This window comes from Agelaius phoeniceus, chromosome 4 (genome assembly GCF_051311805.1).
Source record: "Agelaius phoeniceus isolate bAgePho1 chromosome 4, bAgePho1.hap1, whole genome shotgun sequence".
In the NCBI taxonomy this organism is placed as follows: domain Eukaryota; kingdom Metazoa; phylum Chordata; class Aves; order Passeriformes; family Icteridae; genus Agelaius; species Agelaius phoeniceus.
The window spans coordinates 29,452,315-29,476,889 of NC_135268.1; the positions used below are offsets into that span (position 1 = coordinate 29,452,315).

At 39.4% G+C, this 24,575-nt stretch overlaps 1 protein-coding gene across 2 annotated transcripts; it reads left to right on the forward strand.

The window, feature by feature from the left end:
• SLC39A8 (solute carrier family 39 member 8) lies at positions 1-24,575 on the forward strand. 2 transcript variants are annotated; one of them, XR_013182057.1, is made up of 9 exons: positions 1-506; positions 7,298-7,466; positions 11,503-11,672; positions 12,093-12,215; positions 13,273-13,440; positions 19,908-20,115; positions 20,623-20,807; positions 22,106-22,250; positions 23,473-23,608. XR_013182057.1 is itself a non-coding variant. In XM_054633823.2 (8 exons), the coding sequence occupies exons 1-8, from the start codon at positions 321-323 to the stop codon at positions 23,617-23,619; spliced, it is 1,356 nt and encodes a 451-aa protein (XP_054489798.2). In that variant the 5' UTR covers positions 1-320; the 3' UTR covers positions 23,620-24,575. The 2 variants fall into 2 exon arrangements, 1 of the variants encoding a protein (XP_054489798.2); XM_054633823.2 differs by lacking the exon at positions 22,106-22,250 and having other exon boundaries at positions 23,473-24,575.

A 24,575-nucleotide genomic window follows, 5' to 3' on the forward strand; every position in this document is an offset into this window, starting at 1 on the left:
CCGATCTCGGAGGGCCCCGCGCCACCTTTTGTGGTGACACAGGGTGGCGGGGAGCCCGTGGCTGCCCTCAGCCCCCGGGCGGCGGGGCTCAGCGAGCACTCGGTCAGCGGCCTGGCCCGACGGCGCGGCGGGCACCGAGCGACGGCCCCGCGCCCCGCCGGGAGCTCCGCGGCGCCGCCGCCCGCCCCGCGTCCCCAGTACGCCCCCCGGGGAGGGGCCGAGCGGGCGGGCCCCGCTCCCGCCCCGCGGAGCCCGTGGGCAGGGGCCAGGGCGGCGCGGCGGGGCTGCGCCATCCGCCACACTCGCCGCGTCCCGCCGGGATGGAGAGGCAGTCCGGGGTTGGCCCGGGGCCGGACAGCTCGACGAGCTTCGCCGACGATGTGCTGCGCGTCTTCGGGGCCAACAACAGCCTGTCGGCGGGGCAGCTCTCGGAGCTGCTACAGCGCCTGGGCGCCGCGCCCGCCCTGGGCTCGGCGCTGCCGCTCGCCCACCTGCACCACAACCAGGTACCGGCACCGCGGCCGCGGCCGGGCTGGAAACGTCCCGGAGCCAGCGCGCCGGGCCGGCTGGGCAGCTCCGTAGTGTCTAAGTCTCGCCGCCCTCGTGTTTCCTCACGGTGAAGCCGGGAGGGAAGGAGGGAGGGAAGGCGGGAGGGAGCAAATGTCTGCTGGGCTCGGGGCTCGGTTGCGGGCAGAGGTGCCGGCGCGCCGGTGAGGGCAGCGGGAGAAGCTGCCGTGCCTCAGGGAGCTGCTGCCGCACGGGCTGCCCCGGGATTGGCTCTCCCTCCTCGTAGCTCGGCTCTCAAACTGTCTCTTTTCGCGGTGAAATAGCATCTGTCCAACTGCACGGAGTGTGTGAGAACAGCTAGTGTTTCCCTCCGAGAGCTGAATAAGCAAATCTTCAGGAGCTGTTGAAATATGGTTGTCATGAGGCAGCAAAATCTCGGTTATAACAACAGGTCTGCTTGTGTAAAGAAACTTTTTCAGACATTTTCACATCTTTTATCTAAGTTGAGTGCAAAGTGTACACCTGTCGATTAATCTACCAAAAGCTTTTTAAACTGATATTTAATTTACTGTCTGGATATCACTGGAATATTACTTCTCTTTAAAACATTTGTGCTCTGTTTAATGTCACCATCAGAAACTCAGATCTGTCTGGTACTTTAAAATCTGTGTAATTTCACTTACCTGGACCATCCTGGACTGAATTTGTTTCCTTGAAGGGAAATTTTGAGATTTCCATATGCTCAGAAATCAGAGGCACAAAGTCACAAAAATGAAAGGAAAGCCAAATGACTGTTTTATCTGGTTTGATTCTACTCCCTAAGAAACAGAGGAGGGATGGCTCTAGAGACCTTGAGAATCGTTTTTTAACGTGGAGTTAAAAGCTTTTCTGCTTTTTCTGTGAAGGAGACAAACTTTGAATAAGCTCTCTTTGTTTTAGAAAGGTTTAATTGGGACTTAATTGCCCTGAAATCAATGTAGTATTCAGTATAAGCATAGCAATGTTTGTAGGAGTTGCTGCTTTCAAATCTCACAAACTGGTCACTGTTCCAACTCAGTGTGTTACAAATATAAACATTCTCAGCCACACATGCTAAGTACAAGTTAGCAGTGTTGACTATGGCTATGAAAAGCAGCTTTCTTTTAAAAGGCCATAGAAATGAGTAGATTCTTCAGTCCTTCAGGTTTTCTGTCTGCAAAAGCACGTAGCTCTCGTACACAGGCTACAGATGGAAAAAAAAAGAGTAATGCTCTTTCTTATTACTATGAATGCATGTCCCTCATAAGTAACTTGAAGTTTAACTGAAACAGTTCTTTTTACAGGCGTGTTCTAATTATGTTCACGTTGAATTATATCTAGGGTATCATAGTGAAATGATTTTTGAAATGAAAACTACTTTTTTCTGAGTTACTTGCATTCCTTCTTAAAATTAGCCTTATGGCTGCTCCGTCAGCTTGAGCCATTAAAGCAAGTGCATTTTGATCCCTCATGGATGTCAGGTATGTCCATGACTTTGGGCAGGTGGCACATGCAAATGCAGACTCACACCACTTAAATCCTTTTTTAGACACCATGAGTCTTTGTGCTTACAAGTTGATAATTCAACATCTGCTGGTTATGACAGAAGACATGAAGTGGCCTAATACAAGTTTGGGTGTTGGAAGGCATTAGAGGCCTAAGCTCTACTGATTCTCAACAGAGGAAAGTGAATACCTCTGGAGAGTGATCCAGGTCTTCCTCAAGGCATCAGAATCCATTCAGGCTGCTTAAGTTCCTGACTGTAGGAGGGCAGAAGGTTTATCTTAGGCTTTCAGTTCTTAACTTCTGTGTCCAGACTTAGTGGGATGACTCCCAGGCTTTTCTTTGAATCAAGATAACATACCCCTGCTCTTCAGAGAGTCCCTCATCCCAAGCCTGAAGGCATTTTTGGTGGAGAGCTGGTCTGTAAGGGACAGGTGATAAAGCACTTGGCAGGAAGGAGCAGTCTCTGTAATTTTATCCCAGTGTTAGTGTTTGGTTTTAATGTCTCATTCACAACTATTTTGGTAAGCCTATTAATCTCATGAAAAGATCCACAAGAAGCGCATCCATTTTCTTAAAGATTGAAAGTCTGGGTGTGTAAGCCAGAAGAAGATTAATTGCTTGCTTGCTTGCTTGATTTCTGTTTTCTTTTGATACCAGGTTGACTTGAAAAGGGAGAATTAAAAAAATTATTTAATTTGTTGGTGATAGTGTTTGTGTGTATAGTTGTGTAGGTGTTTGTGGCAACTTGTGTCCTATGATGTCTGTAAAGATGCTGATTTTTTAATGTAGAAGAAAAAACCTGGATTTTTTGAGCACCCTTTTTGAATTTTGGATTTAACTGTCACCAATTTCTTCTGCTTTTGGTCTCTTTTTGCTTTCATCATGCACTTCTATAATTATTTTTATTTTGTGTTAATATTTTCTTTGCTCTTCAATTTTTCTGTTATCACCTTTTCTTAATATGTAAGCTAAGACTCCTTGTCAGACAAATAAGTGCTAATTGAGCAAGCACAAACACTGAGCAGTGCTGTTTTTTTCACATTTTACTGTGGAATTGCCACACATTTTAGTCATACTAATAGGGGTTAAATTAGCAATTGCAGCCTAATAGATATGATGGTTTGTTATTTGCTCTGTATTTTACATTATTAGCAAGTTGTAAAAACCATGAAACCATACTTGATCTTCTATCACTGAATTCATTGTAGTATGGCAGCCATACACGTGCGTGCCAAAGGAATAAATGACATGCTCAGAATTTTTGGTCAAAAAATGCCTGGAAGGTAAATGGGTATTGGAAAGAAGCCTTGTTAATTTCAGCTTTTTTTAATGCTTTGATGTAATTGGTAGGTGCTAAAATCATGCTCCTATTTCCTTCTTTGGCTTTCATAAATCTGTATTTATGCCAGTCTAGATGGTATACCTGAGTCCTGTGTTTTAATGTAATGCATTTTATTTTTTAAACAAAACATTTTGACAAAATTTAATTTCTTTTTAAAATTAATATTTGTAATCAGATATAATTACCTTTTATCTCAGGATGAGTTAAAATCAAGTAAGTTTTGTAGCTAGACTAGAACCAGGCTAGTGTGTTCTTTGATTTGAGGATTTTTGGGGTAGTTTTTTACTAGTTACAACTTGTCCTTTTGAAAGAATGGAGACAAGAGTGACAGAGTTAGGGTCTTCATCCAACACCATGACCTGATGTTGCCTGGCCAGTGAGATGCTAAATAGGCTTAGCTATTGTACCCATTAAGTGTCTTATTTCTACAATATTTTCAGTAAATTTCAGTATTTGTGGACAGTTTTCAGCTCCCAGGCTTGCCCATGTTGCAGGGTGTGTGAAATCCCTAAAGCACACGAGTGCATTTGGGCAGCTCCATCTGACTCTTTCTCATGGAGTGCTGCTTATTGAAGGGATGATCATCTGCATCATCCAGTTTTTTACCTGTCCTAAGTGACACAAAGGTGTTACCACATCAGCATTAGATGCTTTCATTTCTTGCAAGTAAGCTGAGGAAGGCAGAGCTGTATGTCACTATTTTGCCTTATGCATGCTCAGACTAAGTTAAAAAATAGGCAGGGAAAAGAAGCCTTGTTAAATAGGCATTCACTGCATTTATTGTTTGCAGTTGCTACTGTGGGACCCACTGCTCAGCCCTAGGGTGGGCTGGGCTGGCATTTAATCTGGCAACATCTAGAAATTGCAGTGCAGGATGCTGCTCAGTATTTTAGTGCTCCACATGTGGAATGCTACAGATAAAAGAGGTAGAGCAATGATAAGAACACAGCAGATCACAGAAGAGACTGATGCCTTTAAAAGGTAGTTATTACTGTAGCATTTTTTGTTAATTTCTCCAGTTAATTTCTCCAGTTAGAGGAATCCCATATTGTTTGATCATTTTTGGGAGAGGCTTACCAGGGTAAAAGTAAACATCTGTTTGAATAACCTAGTTCATAGTTTAATTTTTTCTAAGTCTCAGTATTCTGTAACTGTGTGAAATCTATGATTAAGCTTCTCCCCAGTTTTCATTAAAGCATTTTTAAAGTTACTTTTTAACAGTTCAGGGATGATTAGTTTTGTTATATATTTTTTGCAATTGTTTACTAAACTCTCGGTGACAGTCACATTACAGGAAATCCTCTCACCTTATCACTGTGATAAGGTCTTGCTGCACAGCAGGGGACAGACACAACAGCAGGTTTGGTGAGTCAGGACATCATTTTCAGTCCCCTGTTCCATGAGGCTAAATTTTCTCTCTGATGAGATGGTCCATCAGTCTTACAAATTAAATATCTTATGTTTTTACAGCAATGTGGCTGTGTTAATACATTTATTTATCCTGAAAAGATAAATGCAGAGTTTTGCAGTGTGCAAAACATGCCTTGCTCCAGTCCAAGGCTTCTAAAAGATTCAGTCTTTTAATTAATCCTTTAATTGTGCTGGTGAACTCATGCAAGCTTGCTTTTTAGCTCTTGGATGTATGTAGGAGTTTACTGAGAGTATGAGGTGACTTATAACAATGAATCATTTATAAGAATCATTATCCTCTGGGTTTGTCCCTGATCAAAATAATAATAGTAATTAAAACAATGCTGTTTCTCAATTTCACATGAAAGAGCTCTTCTATGATGGTATTTCTCACCTCCATGTTTGTGTGTAGGCAAGGTTACAATTGTCAGATGTATTAATTTATGCTGTGTCTCATTTAGTTTCTCTCCATTATCTGTTTTCCTTCCCACAACATTGTTTGGATTTTTGTGAATTAATGTTAATACCAATGTATTGGTATTTTAAAATGCTAATACTCTATTCTGTATCTTAGGAATGAAATAGTTAAAGGTGATTTCTTTCAGAGATAGTTATGGTGCAAATTCTCAGCTCTTACTGGCTCAGTTTTCTAACCACAGATGTCCAGAAATGGCTCCGTGAGCTGGTAAATAAGCACCATACAGGAACTATTCTGTAGACCACAACTATCCTCCCTTTGTTTTGCTGTGGGCATATTAGCCATGTATGTTGTATTATTCCAAAATGCAGAGTTAACAGTAAAATGATTAGACACATAGGCAGTTTAGAAAGCTCCAGTGGTTTGTGTATTGGCCTGTTAAAGACTGTATGTTCAGTGATGATTTCTTTATTCACTTTCATGTAGGTTAAAAAGAGCAACATGTTTTAAAGCAAAAATCCATCTTCTTTTATAAAGCTCTATTTATTTTATATGTGATATTTATTTGACATTAGCATTGACATTGAAAGATGAAATTATATGCACTTTGCTTCTGTATATTTGAATCTTTGGGGTCTCATGGCCTTAACAAAATTTGCACTTAGGTTTAAGTTCAAGCATGTGCCTGAGTACTCTGCTAGACTGGCGGAGTTAAAGAGGAAGGACAGAAATATCCTGGATGTAATTTAGCTGAAATCATTTGAATTAGCCTGCATGTTCTCTTCATCCAAGCAAATCAAAGAGTCACGTTCTGGTGATGAGTACATGCCTTTCACCTTTTGGACAGTGAGAAAAATATTTATTCACAGGAGTGGAAGCAGTTCTGATGAAATAAATGACTTGGAATCACTCTGGCTTATCTCTAGGAGATTTTTAATTGCCTTAAAAATAATAATGTTGAATTATTGGAGACATGCTGTGTAATCTGAAGGTTGCAAAAACTGAGACGAGCAGGGAGTGACCGTTTGTGTTTATTTTGCTAAGGCTTCCAGTGCTCTCTGCTTGCAATCATACTGAGATTTGCTACAGGGAGAGTTATGCTGGAATTGATGTCTCAAATAGAAGAAAACATTTGATTTCTTTGGTCTTGAGACTCAACCCTGGTATGTGTTTATTGTGCAGCAATAACTGCACAAAACTATTGTATACACCCAGAAAAAGAATGTTTTCCCTTATTATTGTAGGAAATAAAGAATGTAAATGAACAGAAAGCGTTAGATGAAAGATTTCAGCAGTTTGGAACATTTCACATAAAAAAACTCAAATTTTTTTCTGTAGATGTATCTTTTATGATACTTTGTGGTTTGTATTTTATCTTTTTGGTTGAAAATGACAAACAGAGGAACCAGCCTTGCCTTGCCCCTGGCCTGGTTTAGCACTGCTGAGTATATTTATTGTTGACCCATCAGACACTGTTATGTCCTGTGCTAAAGGCAAAGTGAAGATCCCAAGCAGGAATTTATCTCGTGGTTTTACAAGACAATGTTTGCTCTCAAGAGTTACTGCTGTAAGAGGAATGAAAAATGTTTGGCTTTAGACCATTTTTAAGGAGTTAATTTGGGGAGATAAATAAGAAGTGTTGTTGTAAAGTACAAGTGGTCACTTACATGAATAAGCTGTCACTGAATTACCAGTCCTTTTCTGGCACACTCTGTTACTGAGATTTTAACTGTATCTAGTCTGCTCTTAAATTTAATTATTTTGTAATTACATTGGGTTTTAATTACTTTGAAGCTATTTTTCCAAATATATTATGAGGTTTAACTGTCTGAGTTCTCAGGGCAAAAGATCTCCAGTTGTCTCCTAAGTAAGGGGTTTATTGATTTGTGATTTATCTAACTTAAAGTACTTTGAATCATTTCTGCTTCATATCAAGCAATCACAGTATTTTCATGCACGATGTACATTGTGTAGACTTTCCTGAAAATGCATTACATTACTTCCATGTTGTAATTCTTGGATTTCTCACTGTATGTCTTTTTTTTTTTTTGGTTTGCATTAATGTGTTAAGTTGTCAAAATCCCTTTTAATTTCAGTGCTTGACTAGTGAAGAAATCTTTTCTTTGCATGGGATACCGAATGACAGTTACATATCAAATTCCAGCTTCTCTACAATATGTCCTGCAGTTTTGCAACAGCTAATTTTTCACCCATGTGACCATCAGGAAAGCTTTGTGGACACATCTAAACCACATTCTTTGCAAGGTTCGTTACTATTACTTGCATTAATGCTGGGACTGGAGTGGGGTTTTCTTAGAGGAACAGTAAGCATTTATCTATAAATAACAGGAATGTCTTGTTTGGGAAGATATGGTTCCAAAGTGGGAACATAAACTGCTGGTTTAGGTCAGCAGACTATCCAAACAAAATTGGTATCTCTTGACAGTGATCTATTTAAAATGCTGTAGGAAAGGTGAAAGAACTGACTAGAAGGTTATGGAATATTTTGCCCGCATAAGGAAGAGTCTTTCTGACTTGTTTTGTTTGGATAATGGTTTATACTTTGAAACATAAGGACTCGTACTTATAGCTGGTTAATAGAAGAAAAGATGAGTGTAAAGAAGGGAAGTTTGTGCAGGTGGTTTGCAATGGGAAATTGAACTTGGTGGAATCTGCCTGGATGGAGGCAGGTAGAGTTAGAATTACTTGGGCTACATTTGAATGGAGTTATTTGCAGGGGGACTGTCAGGTAAGCCAGTGACTGGTTTACTGAGGAAAAATACTCATATTCTTTCCAAATTCTGACTCCTGCTTTCATGTCATATTCTGTGATGACCCCTCCAGGAGGAAGATTGTTACATGGTTAAGTAGCCCTAATCTTCTCCCTCTTTTTCTCACTCTTATTTCTGTATTTATTGTGCACAGAACTGTACAGTGCAGTAAAAAGCATTGGACAGGGAATATTTATCTCATTAAAGAAATCACTTATTGCACTAAAAAAGATCGGATATAATTCAAGTCAGTATTCCCAATTAACTTACTGTTCCAAGGGAATCAACTGAATTAATGTTAAAAGTTAGGATGTTGGATTAATAGTGCCTAATGTCAGTATTCATAAGAAGAGATACGGAAGTGCTTTTTGTAACTTTTGAAATACTAGTATTAATAACATTCTGATTAATATAGGTGATCATCTTTATAAAACATAGTTGTGTTTTGTTGTGTCAATGAAAGATTGGAATTCTGATTGAGTAATCACTGAAACCATGGCACCAATTTAGCATGACTGCTCTAGATTGCTTTTATCATATGCAGACATATTACCAAGAAGACCATTAGATCTGTATTGGAGAGTAGGATCTGTTCTCTTTTTTTTTTCTTTTTCTTTTTTTTGGGAGGGGGTGCTGGTTAAATAGCTTGAACATGGAATCCTTGACCTACAGTTAACCTCCTAGGCTACTTAAACCATCCCTCTTGCTTTTCTTTTATCTGGCCAGCTCAGAAGCAATGTCCAGCTCAGAAGCAATGTCTGATAGCCAGATAAGCAAGGCAGCCTTCTCCCTGCCCCTCCCTTGGCTGCAGCACAAGAAATCTGCAGGCCCATGGTTAGGGCATTTTAAACCACTGCGACACATGGTGGTACCTGTTTGAACAGAGATTCCTAGAAAGGCCCAGTGCCCAATGCAGCTGTTGATTTACACCCCCACCCCATCACAAAGTGAATCTGTCAGTAGCATTGAGCCCAGATGATTTCAATTACTGCCCATGGACCAAAATCCTTCATGCCTGTTTCCAGCTGTGCCTATGTGAATTTTCTCCCCAGGGACCACCACTCTCTTAATAATAAAGTGTATTCCAAAATACTAATGGACAAGACATGCAGAAGAAACCAGTCCAATGAGCTTTAGGAGCAGCTACTCTGAATAAAAAATAAGTGATGCCAAAGCAGAGTAGAAGTTGGAAGGCAACAGGTTTTAATGTCTTTTGTCCTGGGATTTGTAAAACTATCTGATCTTTGGGCACACTCAGCTCCTCCCCTTGCTTGCTTCTTTGAAAGATAATAGGGAGGGGTATAGAGAGGTATCAAACAGCTGAAACTGCCCAGTGGCATTCCTCATGTCCAAGACAAACACCTTCTGTGTCCTCTGCCTGACTTCTTCAGAAAGGTATTCATGCACTCACTTCCTCTTCATACCTGGACAAGGTTAAGGAAGAGCCTGAGCCTGCCTGTTCTTACAAGGATCAATGCTGGGCAGCAGTGTTCTAAGGAGGGCATCTTACTTGCACTCCTGCAGTTTTATTTTTTGGATTTCTTGTGCCTTTGGGTATCTTGGTTGTCTCTTTATTGAGGCTACAGTTTAAAGACAGAAAGAATAATAGCAGTTAGCAAAAACTGACTGAGTCATCCATCTCAGGGAAAGAATTAGCACTGCATCTGAGTGCCCTGCTCTGGTACATAAAGTCAGACTACCCAGCTTTCTGAGATGTGTGGACTCATGAAAAGACTAGTGTGGATGGAGTCCTAGTGAATAAAACCATTTTAAGGCACATAATATTGTGAAATACAGTCCTTAATGCAGGAACTTTGCCAACAGTGGTTGTCTTGGAATTTTTTCAGCTCAGTTAAAAATGTATATTTTTGCACAGAATATGGGTAGATGTCCATGCACAAAACTAAAATACTCTCGTACATATGTAGTAATCCCAAATTTAGACAGTGTTTTCTGACTCATGATAACACTGGAAACCTGTTTATTATAAATTTGATTTCAAAAATATAGTTACAATCTTAATTGTCATTTAGTTTAATAAAAATTAATCTATGTAGCTTAGTGAATCTACCTATATCTAGTTGTTTTTCCCTCTCTCTGTGTGGCTCTCTTAAAATTGGCAAATAAGTGTTGTAATTGGCATTGATACATCTGCAAATGCTTTGAATATTTCTAATGCTTTCTCTTCTTGACATGATATGAAATTCATTTTATAAAAACATTGTGACACTGTACAGAGTAGAGTATCCCAGTTGCAGGTGAGGAATTTAGCTTAGTGTGTTTGCCAATTGTGTTCCAGGAAATAATATCAGACCATAATCTGATCTCTTAGTTTCTGCTATGCAGAGAGGAATTTGTGGTGACTTTCCTACATACATACAAGCTTATAATGATGCAACTTTTTGGATTATATGAAACTGTTCTCATCTAGGCAACATTGTGTTGGCATTGATTATTTTTTGTGGTTAATTTTTAAAGACAAACTCTCTGTCTGTTTGGATTACTTCATAGTTCTGTGGCATTACTTGGGCCACCCTTGTAGACCTCTTTAGCACAACTTTTAAGGTTTTTCCCTCTACTCATAGGGATTTGAGATGTCACTAGGGAAAAAAATGTTCCTTATAGAGGCACAACTTTGTGAGTGCTTACGAGCAGCAACAACCACACCACACCTCTCCAACCTATAATTCAGGCTCCAGAATAATTATGGTATGGTTTTGTGCAAGTTCTGGTTCCTGAACACTAAATATCTGAGATTATGCTTATGGTGAGGGAAACAAAATTATGCTGAACCCTGCTGCATTTACTGATTCTTAGGAAAGGTTTTTGCCATTGCATACCTAAATCACATATCCTTGTTTTTAAACCTAGAACCTCTTTTTAAATGCACTTTCATTTCTCTATTAAAATTATCTCAACTATCAGATGTCTCTCACCTCACCTGTTGAAAAACAGTGATGGGCAGCATTTTCAGCCATCAAAATTTCTTTGAATGACAGGAGGAGGGAGGAGGGTTAGGAACTGAGATATCACCTCGGTGATTTGAAGGAGTCATCCGTTATCAGGAAGGATTTTTATATCTGGTACAGCCAAGACAACTGGAGTTGTCATGGAGTTTCTTAGAAGTAAATGTCAATTGGATCTGACTATGGGACTAGTAAGAAGTTTTGTCTTTTCTCTGTGCTATAGCTGCTTCAACTATTGGCCTAAGCCTTAATTTTTACTCTTCATTGACTGTAGAGAGACTTCATTTACATTACCAGCAGTTCGGTTAGCCCATATATTCTACTAGCATGGTTTCCATTTTTAATATATGGTTGTCCCAGAAAATATTTTCAGATATTTCCTTTCTGCAGGTATGCATCTTAACTGCCTATGCATTTTAAGAATTTTATATTTGTGAGTTTTAATTTCAACCAAGGAATGACTCTTTTACTAGTTTGTGCCAGTTTAGCAATTAGAGAAATCACAAGCAGACTGAAGTGGGTGTTATACTAAAATATTTTGTATTTCTCTTTTTTTGTCCACAGTTTGGGGATTTGGGTTCCTGGCTGTGTCTATCATTAACTTGGCATCACTTCTGGGATTGATTTTAACTCCTTTCTTAAAGAAGTCATATTTCCCCAAGGTTTTAACTTACTTTGTGGGCTTGGCCATTGGTACTCTCTTTTCTAATGCAATTTTCCAGCTCATTCCAGAGGTAAGCAAGGAGAATAATTATTTGATAATAATAATGATATATATAATTATTATATACCATTATATTATTTGATAATATAATGATACAAATCATTACAGGTTTGCATACTAGTTTCTAAAGAACTATGTCTTCTTGTTCATTGGGAACGACCAAGGGCTATTCTGCCTCTAAACAAAAAGAGAAATACACTGGATAAAGTTGTAGTGAACTTTAATAGGCTACACTGTTAACATTTTGCCCAAGTTTAAAAAATGTAATGCTACCAGAATCTTGTACAACTTCTGCTCATGGAAACTGGTGGTTGATCTAGAGACGGTTTTTGTAATAGAGGGGTATCTGTGCAGTGTGACGTGTGTTTGTTTTTCTGGAAATGTACTAAGATTACAGACTAATTTGCATTGCTTTTTTCTTCACTATTAGGCATTTGGGTTTGACCCAAAAGTAGATAACTATGTTGAGAAGGCTGTTGCTGTGTTTGGTGGATTCTACATTCTCTTCTTTGTGGAAAGGATTCTTAAAGTGATACTAAAGCTCTATAACAAGGTAATGAAACCTATCACTAACTGAATGAGCCTTGCCTAAAAGTACCTGTCATACTTTGTGAGATACTTGCTAGATGCATGAAATGTGAGGTTTTTTCCTATTTTATCTGAGGAATTCAGCCTTACTGTGTGTTCTGATATATCTGTTTAAAACCCATATGAATAGGGCAAGAAATCTCCCTTTCTTGAGGGAGTTACAAGCAGGCAGCTTTGGGAATGGAATCCAGATGTGAGTGTGGTCTGCTCTCTTTAGTATATACTCCAGTTGCTCTCCAGAGCCAAGTTGTTGCTGTGGTAGCTAAATGCATCAGAAAAACATGGAAATATATAAGAGGTGGAGAGAATGAAGTCTGCCCGTGGAGCTCCTCCTTGGGCAGGAGAAATCAGTGTGACAAATACACCTTCTTGGTCATCTGCAAAGTGCAGCTGCACTGATAGGGCCTGACTCTGGTGTTCAGTAACTTCAGCTCTGTGTTTCCCCAAGCTCTGGTACACAGACCTGCTCAGTGAACAGTGCAGTTGTCTCCTCTTGCCCAGGGCTCTACTTTTCACCCCTGTGTCAGAGTACTTGTCTTCTGTGTGCTCTCTTGAGTGGTGCTGATACTAAGTGTTGCTGATACTGAAAATTATGATGATCAACTGTCCCTTGTTTGCAATAGCTAGAAACAGAAAAAATGAATTTGTTTTTCTTTAATTATGTAAACTGACAAAGGCTAATGAGCTCTATTTGACAAGCAACCATGAATAACCAGCAAATGTTGATCACTTTTGATCAGGTTGGCTTGGGAGGTTCTACATAAAGGTCCAGAAGTGAAAAGTCTCCCATGTTTTCTGATTAGCTAAAAGTAAGAGATAAGTTAGGAACTTATGTTATATGCTTGGAGTTAATTAAAAAAATTAAATGTTCACTGCTGCTCATTTCAGCAATCACTTGGTATGGAAAGCAAGGCAGCATGAATATGATCTCCTACCCACCTTTTCCTTTTTGTCTTTATTTTCTTACATTGCTATTTTGCTTTTGTCTTAATTAGCTACCTACTTGTTTATTTTTCACCTAGACTGGCCACAACTACTTTGAAAATGGAGAAGAGAATCATTCTCAGGATAAGACTAACTCACCCAAACCACCATCGTCCAGCAATGGGGGCACATGTTATGCAAATTCAGCTGTCATAGAAAGCAATGGAAATCTTGGTTTTGACAGCATCAGTGTGATCTCAGCACAGGTATGAAAATGGTGACTATTTATTTATTTTTTCCCTGCCAATTATATAAGCATATCTAAGAGAAGGGTTAATATGAATTTTTATTACTTTTGTCTAGTTTTTGTAGAATTACAGCTTATAATTTGGTTGAACCCTATGAAAAAAATACAAGGGCAAGCTTTGGGGCAAGATTGAAAAAGCTGAATGATGCACTCTGTATCCAACAGAAAGGGCTGTGTTATATCAGTGCTGCAATGGGCTGGACAGAGAGATGTATCTAATCAGATTTGAACTTGTATTTAATTTGGCTAATTTTGGTTTTGTTGTTACTGTTTTGCTTAAAGAGCAGTGGTGTGTTTTACTGTTGTGATAACGTTGATCATACAAAATGATCCGTATTTTGTTCCTGAATACATAAAGCTATTAAGTGTGAGAGCCTGGCTCTACCAATCAATGATTAAAGAGAAAAACTAGCACAGTAACTTTCAGGCTGTATATTGTGAGCACTGCTTGTGATAACACAGTGTATTTGGATACTGTGGGAATCACAGAGGTGATATGTTGAGACAGAAGCCACTCCTCCTGGTTTAAGTATTATTGTCTTTCAGATTTGTTCTCTGTGTTTCTTTGTGTTTGTTTTCATACTGCAAAGGCAACTTCCTTCTGTCTGAGAAGAAAATGGAAGTAGGAAGAGGAAGTTTTGTGCTTCTTTAGTCTTTTTCCACGTGTAGAGAGGAGCAGTATTGTGCAAGGAGGACCAGTACTGTGCCTTATTAAAAAAAAAAAAACAACAAAAAAATAGTAAAAAAAAATTACATGTCTTAAGGCAGACTTTTTTCCATAGCAGAGATTTTTGGTTTGCCAGTTAAGTATTTTTAATAAGTATTTTTATTAGCCAGTTAAGTAAGTTGTGGGGAGCAGAGAGGAGCAAGCAGGAGGGCAAGCCAGAAGCAGTCTCTAACAACCAGGAGAAAAGCTGGGAGCTCTGCACTGACGCTGCAGGCTCACAGGGCATTCGATGCACACGGTTTAAAACACCAAAATTGTACTTGTCCTTACCCTAGAAATGTCATGAAGTGTGGTGGATTCTGAACACCTTAAAAACTAGAAGAAACATGCTTAATTACTAAAATTACATGGGCACCATGAGGGAATTAGTATTATGAGTGTCCCTAAGTTTTATTTCATAGATTTATAAAACAAGTAAAAGAAGCCTCCACTCTCTGCAGAGACAGAAACAGTTCAGCCAGCAGGACTAGGGAAGTGATCATTCCCCTGTGGCACTGCTGAGGCTGCACCTTGAATCCTGTGTCCAGTTTCAAGTCTCTCTCTACAAGAAAGACCTTGAGGTGCGGGAGCATCTCCAAAGTAGGGCAACAAAGCTGGTGAAAGAGTTGGAGCATGGGCCCTTTGAGGAGCAGCTGAGGGAGCTGGGATTGTTTAGCCTGGAGTAAAGGGGCTTGGGGGGGACCTTATCACTCTCTGTCTGAAAGGAGGTTGTGCCACCTGGGGGTCGGTGTCTTCTTTCCAATATTAAGTGACAGGACGAGAGGAAACGGCCTCAAGTTGTACCAGGGGAGGTTTAGACTGGATATTAGGAAAAAGTTCTTCATGGAAAGGGTTGTGAAGCCCAGGAACAGATTGCCTGGGGAAGTGGTGGAATCAGCATCTCTGGAGGTGTTTAAAAGGTGCTTAGAGGTGTTCCTTAGGGATATGGATTAGTGGTGAACTTGGTTAATTAGGTTAATGGTTGGACTCAATGGCCTTAGAGGTCCAACTTAATGGTTGTGTGATATTGTGTAGCAACAAAAAAGCCATTGTTGCTCTTGTCCTCCTCCAGTGAGGTTTGAAGGGCTGGGTCAGGGGAGGGCCAATGTGGCCAAGGTGCTTTAGGGCAGTTTGGGTAATGACAGGAGGGTAGGGATGCATTCAACTTTACAAGAATGTACTATTTAAGGCAAAACCATTTGGCATAAGCTAATGTGTACCCAAGAGAATTTTAATGTGTCCTCATAATCAACAGCTTGTTAAAGAGGGCAAATACAGAGTAGTCAGAAATCAAAATGAAGGCTTTAAAGAGGGAATTTGAAGCCTGATTGTGCTAAGGTGTGGTAGCTGTTTTCAGCCATGGGGATCCAGCTATATTCTCTCCTTTGATGCCAGAAGAAATTGACTGTCAGAGTAAATGTTTAATTAGTCACCTACTTTCTGTTTTCACTTGCAGCAGTAAGTGCAACCTTGGAAACCTTTGTGCTCTACTCAAAGTTTGTATCTATGCATTGAAATATGGCTTGACAGCAGAAACTTTGAAAGAAAGTTATTTCAGAGACAAATTGCTGAAACATCTGTGTTCTTGAGTGCACACGGTTAGAGTTGTACAGCAAAACTTTACAGTGCCTTTATTTATTGCCTGGTGGCAGTGTCAGGATTCCTTCTTGGTCCTGTGGGCTCTTCCAGAGGACGTGTCTGGTTCATGTCTGAGGGAATCAGGCATGCATTGGAAATGGCAATAGTGATCACTATTGTAATCTGAGATATCGTAAGATGAAATAGTAATCTGAGATATCGTAAGATGAAATGAGAGTGTCTCTGTATAATTTCTTAAGTTTGGGAGTGAAGGAGAGGCCATTACTTTTTAAAAGTCTCCTGTGTTTAGAAGAGCATAAATATCAAGGATGTCTTTGGTTTACCATAAATGGGGAGATACAAATAATGTAGAACTGCACTAATAATTAATAAAAATGAAACCTGATAGTCCAGCTGGGTATTACAGAGCTCTTTAGCTGGCATCTCTTTTGATGTATGCTAAACTACCATGAGAAAATGGAAGTAGTCCAGAGGAGATAGACATTGCTAATTTTTTGCTTTGGAATCCTATGTGTTCTAGGGTATTTTGTCAGTAGTCTCCTTTATCTTAAGCATGAAGAATATGTATTACTAGTTCATCTATCTCTACTGGATACATGATCTAGTAAACTTCAGAATGTATATCCAGAAAGGCAATTTCACTGTACTTTATATAAGTTAGAGAAGTTGTCAAGACATTATTTAAAATGGATTACATGTAAGAATTATGATACTTCAGAGCAACACAGTAAACGTAAATGGCAGATAGCCATATATATATATATATAGATATAGATGGAAAACAAAGGTGTCTCAGAAACTGATTGCTAGTTTATAAACTATGGTTGTTTCTGCATTTTGGAAGTTTGAATCAATAAAGTAATTTTTAGAAGTAAATCAATACTGGTACTCTAAATTAATTGCAATTACTTTAAATTTTCTTTTTGGTGGAAAAAATGGGTGAATTATTTAAAAAGAAAATTTGTGCATTAGATCAAACTCCCTTTCTTCAGTGAAGCTAGAAACATGTGCAAGAAAGATGATGTGCTTTAGGCAGAAATCAGGATGGTCTACAAAACAATTCTTCCTCTTGTTTATAGTCTACTTGAAGGATGGTCACCAGGGAACAGAAAAAATTAGAGAACAGATCTTTACCTCAGGAAGCTGGATGAATTGGTGGAAGAGCTTTGCTAATTGCATTTGGGTTTTCTTATACTCGTGTATTTTGGGTGGCTTGCTTTGTAATACTTCTTACTTAAAGTGACATTCAGCTTGTCTTCATGGATTACGAGAGAGATCTATTACTTGTAAGTGATCCTATCTCAAACAGAAATAGTACAGGTACAAATTAATAATCTCAAAAAAATGATTGGTGCTGCTTGTGTTAGAGGAAATGTTGAGAGGAAAGTCTTCAAAAACTAAAGGTAAGTGTGTAATACAAATCTAAAACCTATGTGTTTGAATCAGCAGGGAAACTCCTGACTTTTTGATACCATTGCTCATTTTTGCATCATAAAAGTGTAATTTCAGAACTTCCTGTAGACTGAATAGGGGCTGCTTTGTGGTGGTTTTGGCACTTCTCAACCAAGGCTTCATTATCTATGAGTTCCAGGCAGTACAACAGGCACCTGACTCAGAAATTCCTGACCTGAACTTTTGTCCTGTCCCAGGGCAGCTCTTAAATACAAGAATGTAATCAGATAAGAGGCCTGTGAGCAAATCAAGTGTCGGACCTTATAGCTCTATTCTGAAAGATTTTGCAAGGACTTATTGATCATTTTATTTCCTTGTAGTTAAAAAATCGGTTTGCCTGGTAGCATTTGCATATGGCAAAACTAAACCAGTTTGCAATGTTTTTTTTTTAATAGCTAAAGGAAATTTATTGAAATACTCTTTGGCCTTTTCCTAAGGAGAAGGAGATGTTCCTCTATACCCTTATACTTCAAGAAATGGAGATGTGTGTGGTTCAGGGGAGAGCAGTGGATATTGCCTGCCTTAACTTAAACAATGCTTTAGACAGTGTGTCTCACAACATCCTCACAGGCAAACTCAGGAAGTGTGGAATGGATGAGTGGACAGTGAGGTTTATTGAGAACTGGCTGAATAGCAGATCTCAGTGGGTCAGGGTGTCATTGGAGGCCTCTCACTAGTGGTGTCCCCCAGGGTTCAATACTGGGCCCTTTATTGTTTAACCTATTCATCAAGGACTTGGTGAACTTGCCTCCTGAGCAGTTCACTGATGACACAAATCTGTGAGGACTGGCCAATACCCCTTCAGAAGGGCTTCAACAGGTTGGAGAGATGGGCAGAGCAGAACCTCCTGAAATCCAGCAAAGGAAAATGCAGGGTCCTGCACCTGGGAAGGAATAACCCCAGGCACCAGCACAGGCTGGGGGCTGACTCGTTGGAAGCAGCTCTGCAGAGAAAGATCTGGGTGTCTTGGTGTGTCCATGAGTGTCCATGAGTGTCCATGAGCCAGTTGTGTCCTTGTGACCAAGAAGGCCAGTGGCATCCTGGGGTGCATTGGGAAGAGCATTGCCAGCAGGTTGAGGGATGTGATCCTGCCCCTCTGCCCAGCCCTGGTGAGGCACATCTGGAGTGCTGTGTCCAGTTCTGGGCTCCTCAGCACAAGAGGGACATGGAGCTCCTGGGGCAGGTCCAGCAGAGGCCACAAGGGCGATGAGGGGGCTGGAGCATCTCTCAAAAGGAAAGGCTGAGGGAGCTGGGTCTGTTCAGCCTTGAGAAGAGACAACAGAGAAGGCAGCCCATCAATGTCTGTGAGTATCTGAAGGGAGGGTGTGAAGGGGATGGAGCCAGGCTCTGCTCAGTGATGCACAGCAATAGGACAAGAGACAACAGGCAGAAACTGATGCACAGAAAGTTCCACCTGAGCATGAGGAAGAACTTCTTTACTGTGCAGGTGGCTGAGCACTGGAACAGATTGCTCAGAGAGGCTATGGACTCATTAGAGAGTTTCTCATTAGAGACATCCAAGAACTGCCTGGATGCAATCCTGTGCCATGTGCTTGAGGAGGGATGTTGGACCAGATGAGCCACTGTGGTCTCTTGCAACCTTAACTAATCTGTGATTCCGTGCTGTGTGTGTCTCTAGGCAGTAGAGACACAGTATATATTACTGTGAGAGACTAGCAGTATATATTACTGCTTATATTTTCCAGTAAGTAAGCACTAGTTAATGCTATATAAGCAATTTTTTTTAATGGGGGAAATAGTATAATGCTTGCAAATATTCTGTAAAGACAGTATGTGTGTATAGAAATTCATCAAATGGGTGACCAAGAACTTTTAGGGGAGCTTAGTTTGTGCTTGCAGTTAAAATGGCAGTTCCTTCTATGTGTGTTCAAGTTTTTCATTATTTCATGGCACCACATGTATAAATTACTTCCACTTCTGGGGAGAATTAGTGAGATCCCTGGAGGGTATGTGCACTGCAGTTTTATATTAGCCTGTTGATTTCATGCTCTGAGTCTTTAATTGTGCAGTCAAAATTAGCCACTGCTGTTTTTATTAAACATTCACTTTGTAGAAATTAATTTGAATAGCTGGACTTGACTATCATTGCCCAAAATTAGAAATAAACTTTATGTAATGTCTGAATATGTCTATACTGTGGACACATTCTACAGTATAGACACATCATATATGTAATGTAGATAGAATTCTGTTCCTGTGGTAGCTGTGTATGTCTCTGAGACCATGATGTGGTGCCAGTTGTTTTAAATACAGATGCTACCAATCACTGAGATCAGATCCTTCTGACTGTACATGCTTATGTAGAGGTGGCAGAGGAGGCTTGGGACCATCTTTATCTGACAGAGACTCCAGAGAGACATTCAGACCACTGTGACCTGAATTGCTTCCTGTCTCAGCTGAAGGGCATCCAGGTGACACTTTGCAGTCAGAAGGGAGATTGAGTCCTGTACGTCACCTTGTTGAAACAGAAAACATTTGGTGCTTCTGCTGTGCCATTTGCTTCTTGGACAAAGCAATTTGGTCTCTATATGCAGCAGTGCTTGAGTTTATATTTGGCATTCAATTAAGGACAGAAGTGTGATTCATTGACTTCTTTATTCAGCGCTTTGTGTAATTGTAATTGTTTTATTATTATTTTTTTTTTTCAGGAAGGAGCCACCCAAAGCAGCTTATGCAAGTGTCTTAAGGGGCGTCCACTGTCAAAGATTGGGACCATTGCTTGGATGGTGACACTGAGTGATGCCGTACATAATTTCATAGATGGCTTGGCTATTGGGGCTTCTTTCACTTTGTCTCTGCTTCAAGGGCTCAGTACCTCCATAGCCATCTTGTGTGAAGAGTTTCCTCATGAACTGGGTAAGAAACTTCATTGCACATGTTGTTTGCTGTGGAAATCTCTGTTGTAGGTGGTTGTGTTGGCGTAAAGTTGGCAGTGGTTGAAAGAAAGTTTAGACAAATTAATAGAAAAAATATTCATCAAAAAGTTACCAAGCACCAAAACACACATCTGGCACAGGAAGTTCCCAAGTGCAGGTGGGTGGAAGCTGGGAGCATATATTGGACAGGTACTAATTATCCTGTTTATATATGGTGCATACAGTGTTGTATTAATTAATTTAAAACCCAGAAATCATCATAGGTAGTGGTGTGTTCCTATGCTCTTGTCTCAATCTTGCATCACTAATTATTTAGAATATTTCAATTTCCTTAGTTTTGAAGGGAAATCCTCATCACCTATTTGAATGGAGAAAAACAACAAAGGTTATAATGTGTGTACAAATAATGTCTTCAGGCTTCTTTTGACATCAGAATAACCACAATGTCATTTTCTGAATATGGTTTTCTCTTTTTTTATTCTTTTAGGGGATTTTGTCATCTTGCTTAATGCAGGAATGAGTACTCGGCAGGCTCTGTTTTTCAATTTCCTATCTGCATGTTCTTGTTACATCGGGTTGGCCTTTGGAATATTAGTAGGAAACAACTTTGCTCCTAACATCATCTTTGCTATAGCTGGTGGAATGTTCCTGTACATCTCTCTGGCAGATATGGTGAGATATAATTGCATTTTCAGTTATTTATTTCTCTGAAAAAAAATCATGTACTCCTCTAAGTCTCTCCAGCAGAATTTAGTATTTTCTCCTTCTCCTGCCAGTGACTAATAATAATAATAACAATAATAATAATAGAATATCATCACTTAAACCCTTAATGGAGGTGCACAGATAATTATTGTTACCGACAGGTAAGGCTTCATAAAGCCTCACCTATCCATAACAAGTTATGTTTATTCATGAAACACTAAAGCCTTTCACCTCATCATATGATTATTGAAAAGGGGTTTTAGACAGAGACAAGCCTTTCATGAATTTGGCCTGGTTTAATCAGAGTAAAAAGGGTATAAACACTTTGTTTCAGCATTTTAAAGTGTCACATTATTTCACCTCATTATTTTAAAAGGTTTGTTTGTCTATTTAAACCACGTTGTGAGGGAAAAGCAAGAAAGGTAAAGAGAATAAAGTTAAATATTAAATTTTGAGTTGAATGAAAGGTGTTGTGTAACCACAGTGATAATGAAAAACTTGATTTAAATTCTGTCCTGATTTAAATCAAAGAGTGCCAGCCTCATTTTCCTGGTTCAGACAAAAAATTTTGCTGAGTTCTATTCAGAATAGTCTGTCTACCATTTATTTTTCAAAATATGCTAGAAGATATAAGGAAAAGAAATTGTGCTAAAATCCAGATAATATTTAGACATTGGATTCACAGTTATTTAGCAATATTCCATAATTTCCTCTTACAATGATGTTTTGTCTCAAAATGAGAGAGATCTTTCAAGAGTTTTAAGTTTTATTATGTTTAAGTCAGTGTTGTAAGAACAGATGCAACAGGTGCAAAGGTGTTTACATCTGCCACGTGAGAATCCATTTGAGTGCAGAACTGGAAGAGTGAGGCTCAAATCTGAAAAGATTTGAGACCCCAGTTTGGTTCCATGTGCATTTAGAACTGTCATATATTTATAGTGACTATTTAATTAAATACTGTTATAGTTCAGGTAATATTATAGGATTTAATATGTTGTTAGAGTTATAAACAATGTAAGTAATTTATTTCATACGCTTGCAGTACCTTAATTGCTAATGCTTTTTGTTTAGCTTCACTCATATAATGAATAGTAATGCACTGAACTCTGATGTGTAAAATTCATGGCATAAATTTATAGTGACTCAAGTTTTTTATTAAATCCATCAAAGTAGGTAACATTCTTTTCTTTGTATCTGTTGTTCTGTTCTCTCTGTTCCTCTCTATCTGTCTCTCTCCCTGTACCCTCCTCTCTTTCTTTTTATAGGTTTTTGGACTGTATCAGTTACCTATCTGAATTTTTCTTCCCCCTGAAAAGTCTGAAATAGGGTATTGAAGTGCTCTGTACAGAGATCTGGCTTTCTACTTTCTTACGATTTTCACACACTTCTGGTTTGCTTGTCCAGAAGCAGGTAGGAGTAACTGGAATGTCATGCCTTCCTCCTTTTCTTTTCGCTGCTCTTTTTTCTGCCAGTATTGGCATAGTCCAACCTCTGCCAATAGGATCTCTGAGTGGGGAGGCTGTGGGCAGGTGGGAATGTATGCTGAGGTGTGTGCACAGATGAGCCTTGCTGTATGGCATGAAGTTAATCTGGTTTTGCCCTGTTGTGCAAGAGTGTGACGGAGCTCTGGAACCATTTCTGGGAAACTTTGGGCTCTTCCCGCTAACCTTAGCCTGTTCTTCAAGAATTGCAGTACCTTCAATAGCTGTTTTTGTATTGTGAGATCAAAGAAAGATACAGTTTTGGAGTTACCCAGCCTGAAGGCTTCCTGACTAGGGCTGAAATAAACTCTCTTCATTGTATTCTGGTTGTACTATTCTCAGCAGAACAGGAGAATACTTTAAGGCTTGTTTCTCAAAAGCCACCATAGCTGACTTTACCTGCAGCTAACACATACTCTGAATCATCCCATGCAGGGAACTTGATACCTGTGCTCTTCTGCCATCACCTCCACTGGCTCCAGGGGCAGTATCTTTGTTTCTGCAGTTAGCAGCAGATCAGTCACCCTTTGCTCTTGTGTTTATACCACTAAGACATATATTATGCAATGAAGAATCCCTTCATGGCACTGTAATGTCATATTGCATCTGTTACCACCAGTTTCACACCAATTGTCTTCCTCTTCTTCCTTGCTTGACCTGACAAGCCCACCAGACCTTCCACATGTGAAAGGTTTCTGATTTCTGATGGGTTGCCCGTGTTTTCATCTTCACTTCATTTTCCTTTAGATGAAGCAGAAGAATCCTAATGTTCTGTTTCCCAAACAAGGATTTCTCTTTATAGCAGTGAAGGAAGAAACAAAACATTTAGCAATACAAGGGCAGCTGCTCTTAGCTGCAACATGTAGACCAGCAATTGGAACCTAGGAGTGTGCTAGAATCAAGGGAAAATTTGCATGAGACTCAGCCAGATGAAGCCACAGTAGAGAGGAACAAAACATCGTTTCATCTTACCATCCTTGGTGGAGTGGTTTTTCAGGGTAATTAGGGTGATATTTTCCTGTGACTGCTTTCACCCCCGTTAGTTCTAATATTCAGTCCAAAGTAGCAATATGGTTCACTTCTTAATGCCTTAAATTAAGCATGCTACCACGAGATGGCAATACTTACCTAAAAATAGCCTATTTTTTCAGTTCCCAGAGATGAACGATATGCTGCGGGAGAAAGTGACGGGACGAAAGACGGATCTGACGTTCTTCCTCATTCAGAATGCTGGTTTGCTCACAGGGTTTACTGCTATCCTGCTGATCACCTTGTATGCAGAAAATATCGAGCTCTGAGGACGGAATCAGGAGTGGAGACATCAAGCAAATTGCAAATGGAAGACACTTGAAATCCATACAGGGACATTCATTTCATCTACTTGGTTTTGAAACAGTGGCAAGGCCCATCCTGTCCCTCTTGCCCCAAATACAGGAAGTTCTTCTTTAGGACTTGCAGTTGAACCAAATAGTAGGAGCTGTCAGCTTCTGTGTGATGCCAAAAAAATTATGCTAATATTTTTATTTCTACTTAAAATTATCAGACATATCTGAACTGTCATAGAGGAAGGGTGTTACTTGGCCAGTAGAATTATGCAATACATGCAGCTACATGCAACTCCAGACCAACTGAAAGCTGAGGTCTACAAGGAAGATGTGTATTTAAAAGAAAATAATACAGTTTCATATAGTTTTTTAACTGTGATGAAGGCAAGCAGTTTCAAAACTGGTTAATTTTTATGACTTTTGTTGCAGGATTTGTCTGTGTAACATCTTCATTCCCCATCAAAAAAAAGAAAAAAAAAATCAAACCATTTCAGAGTAGGTACTAATGAAGCTAAGATTTTTAATTACTAATTAACACTGGAAGGAGAGATACCAGTTCCTGCTTTTGATCTTTTCTCTTTATAAATGCACTAGGGAATTGTTGATTTATTTTGAGAACCACTTTTTTTTAATTAGAGGGAACCTGTGTTAAATTTATGACTGTTTATCAACTCCATAATATTTTAGAAACATTGAGTACTTTAAAAATGTTCAAGTTTTCTGTATTCTATGAAAATAATAAAGTTTTATACTTAAGTTTCCCATATAACCCCTTTAAAAATCAGTTCTTTAGTCTTACAAAGGAGAATTTAGGAAAAAAACCTGCTAAAATCAACATTCCAGTATGCTTTCTTCATAATTTGAATGATTTCTTTGTGTGCAGTTGGATGGAATGAAATGATAATAAAATATACAAATTCTTACCACAA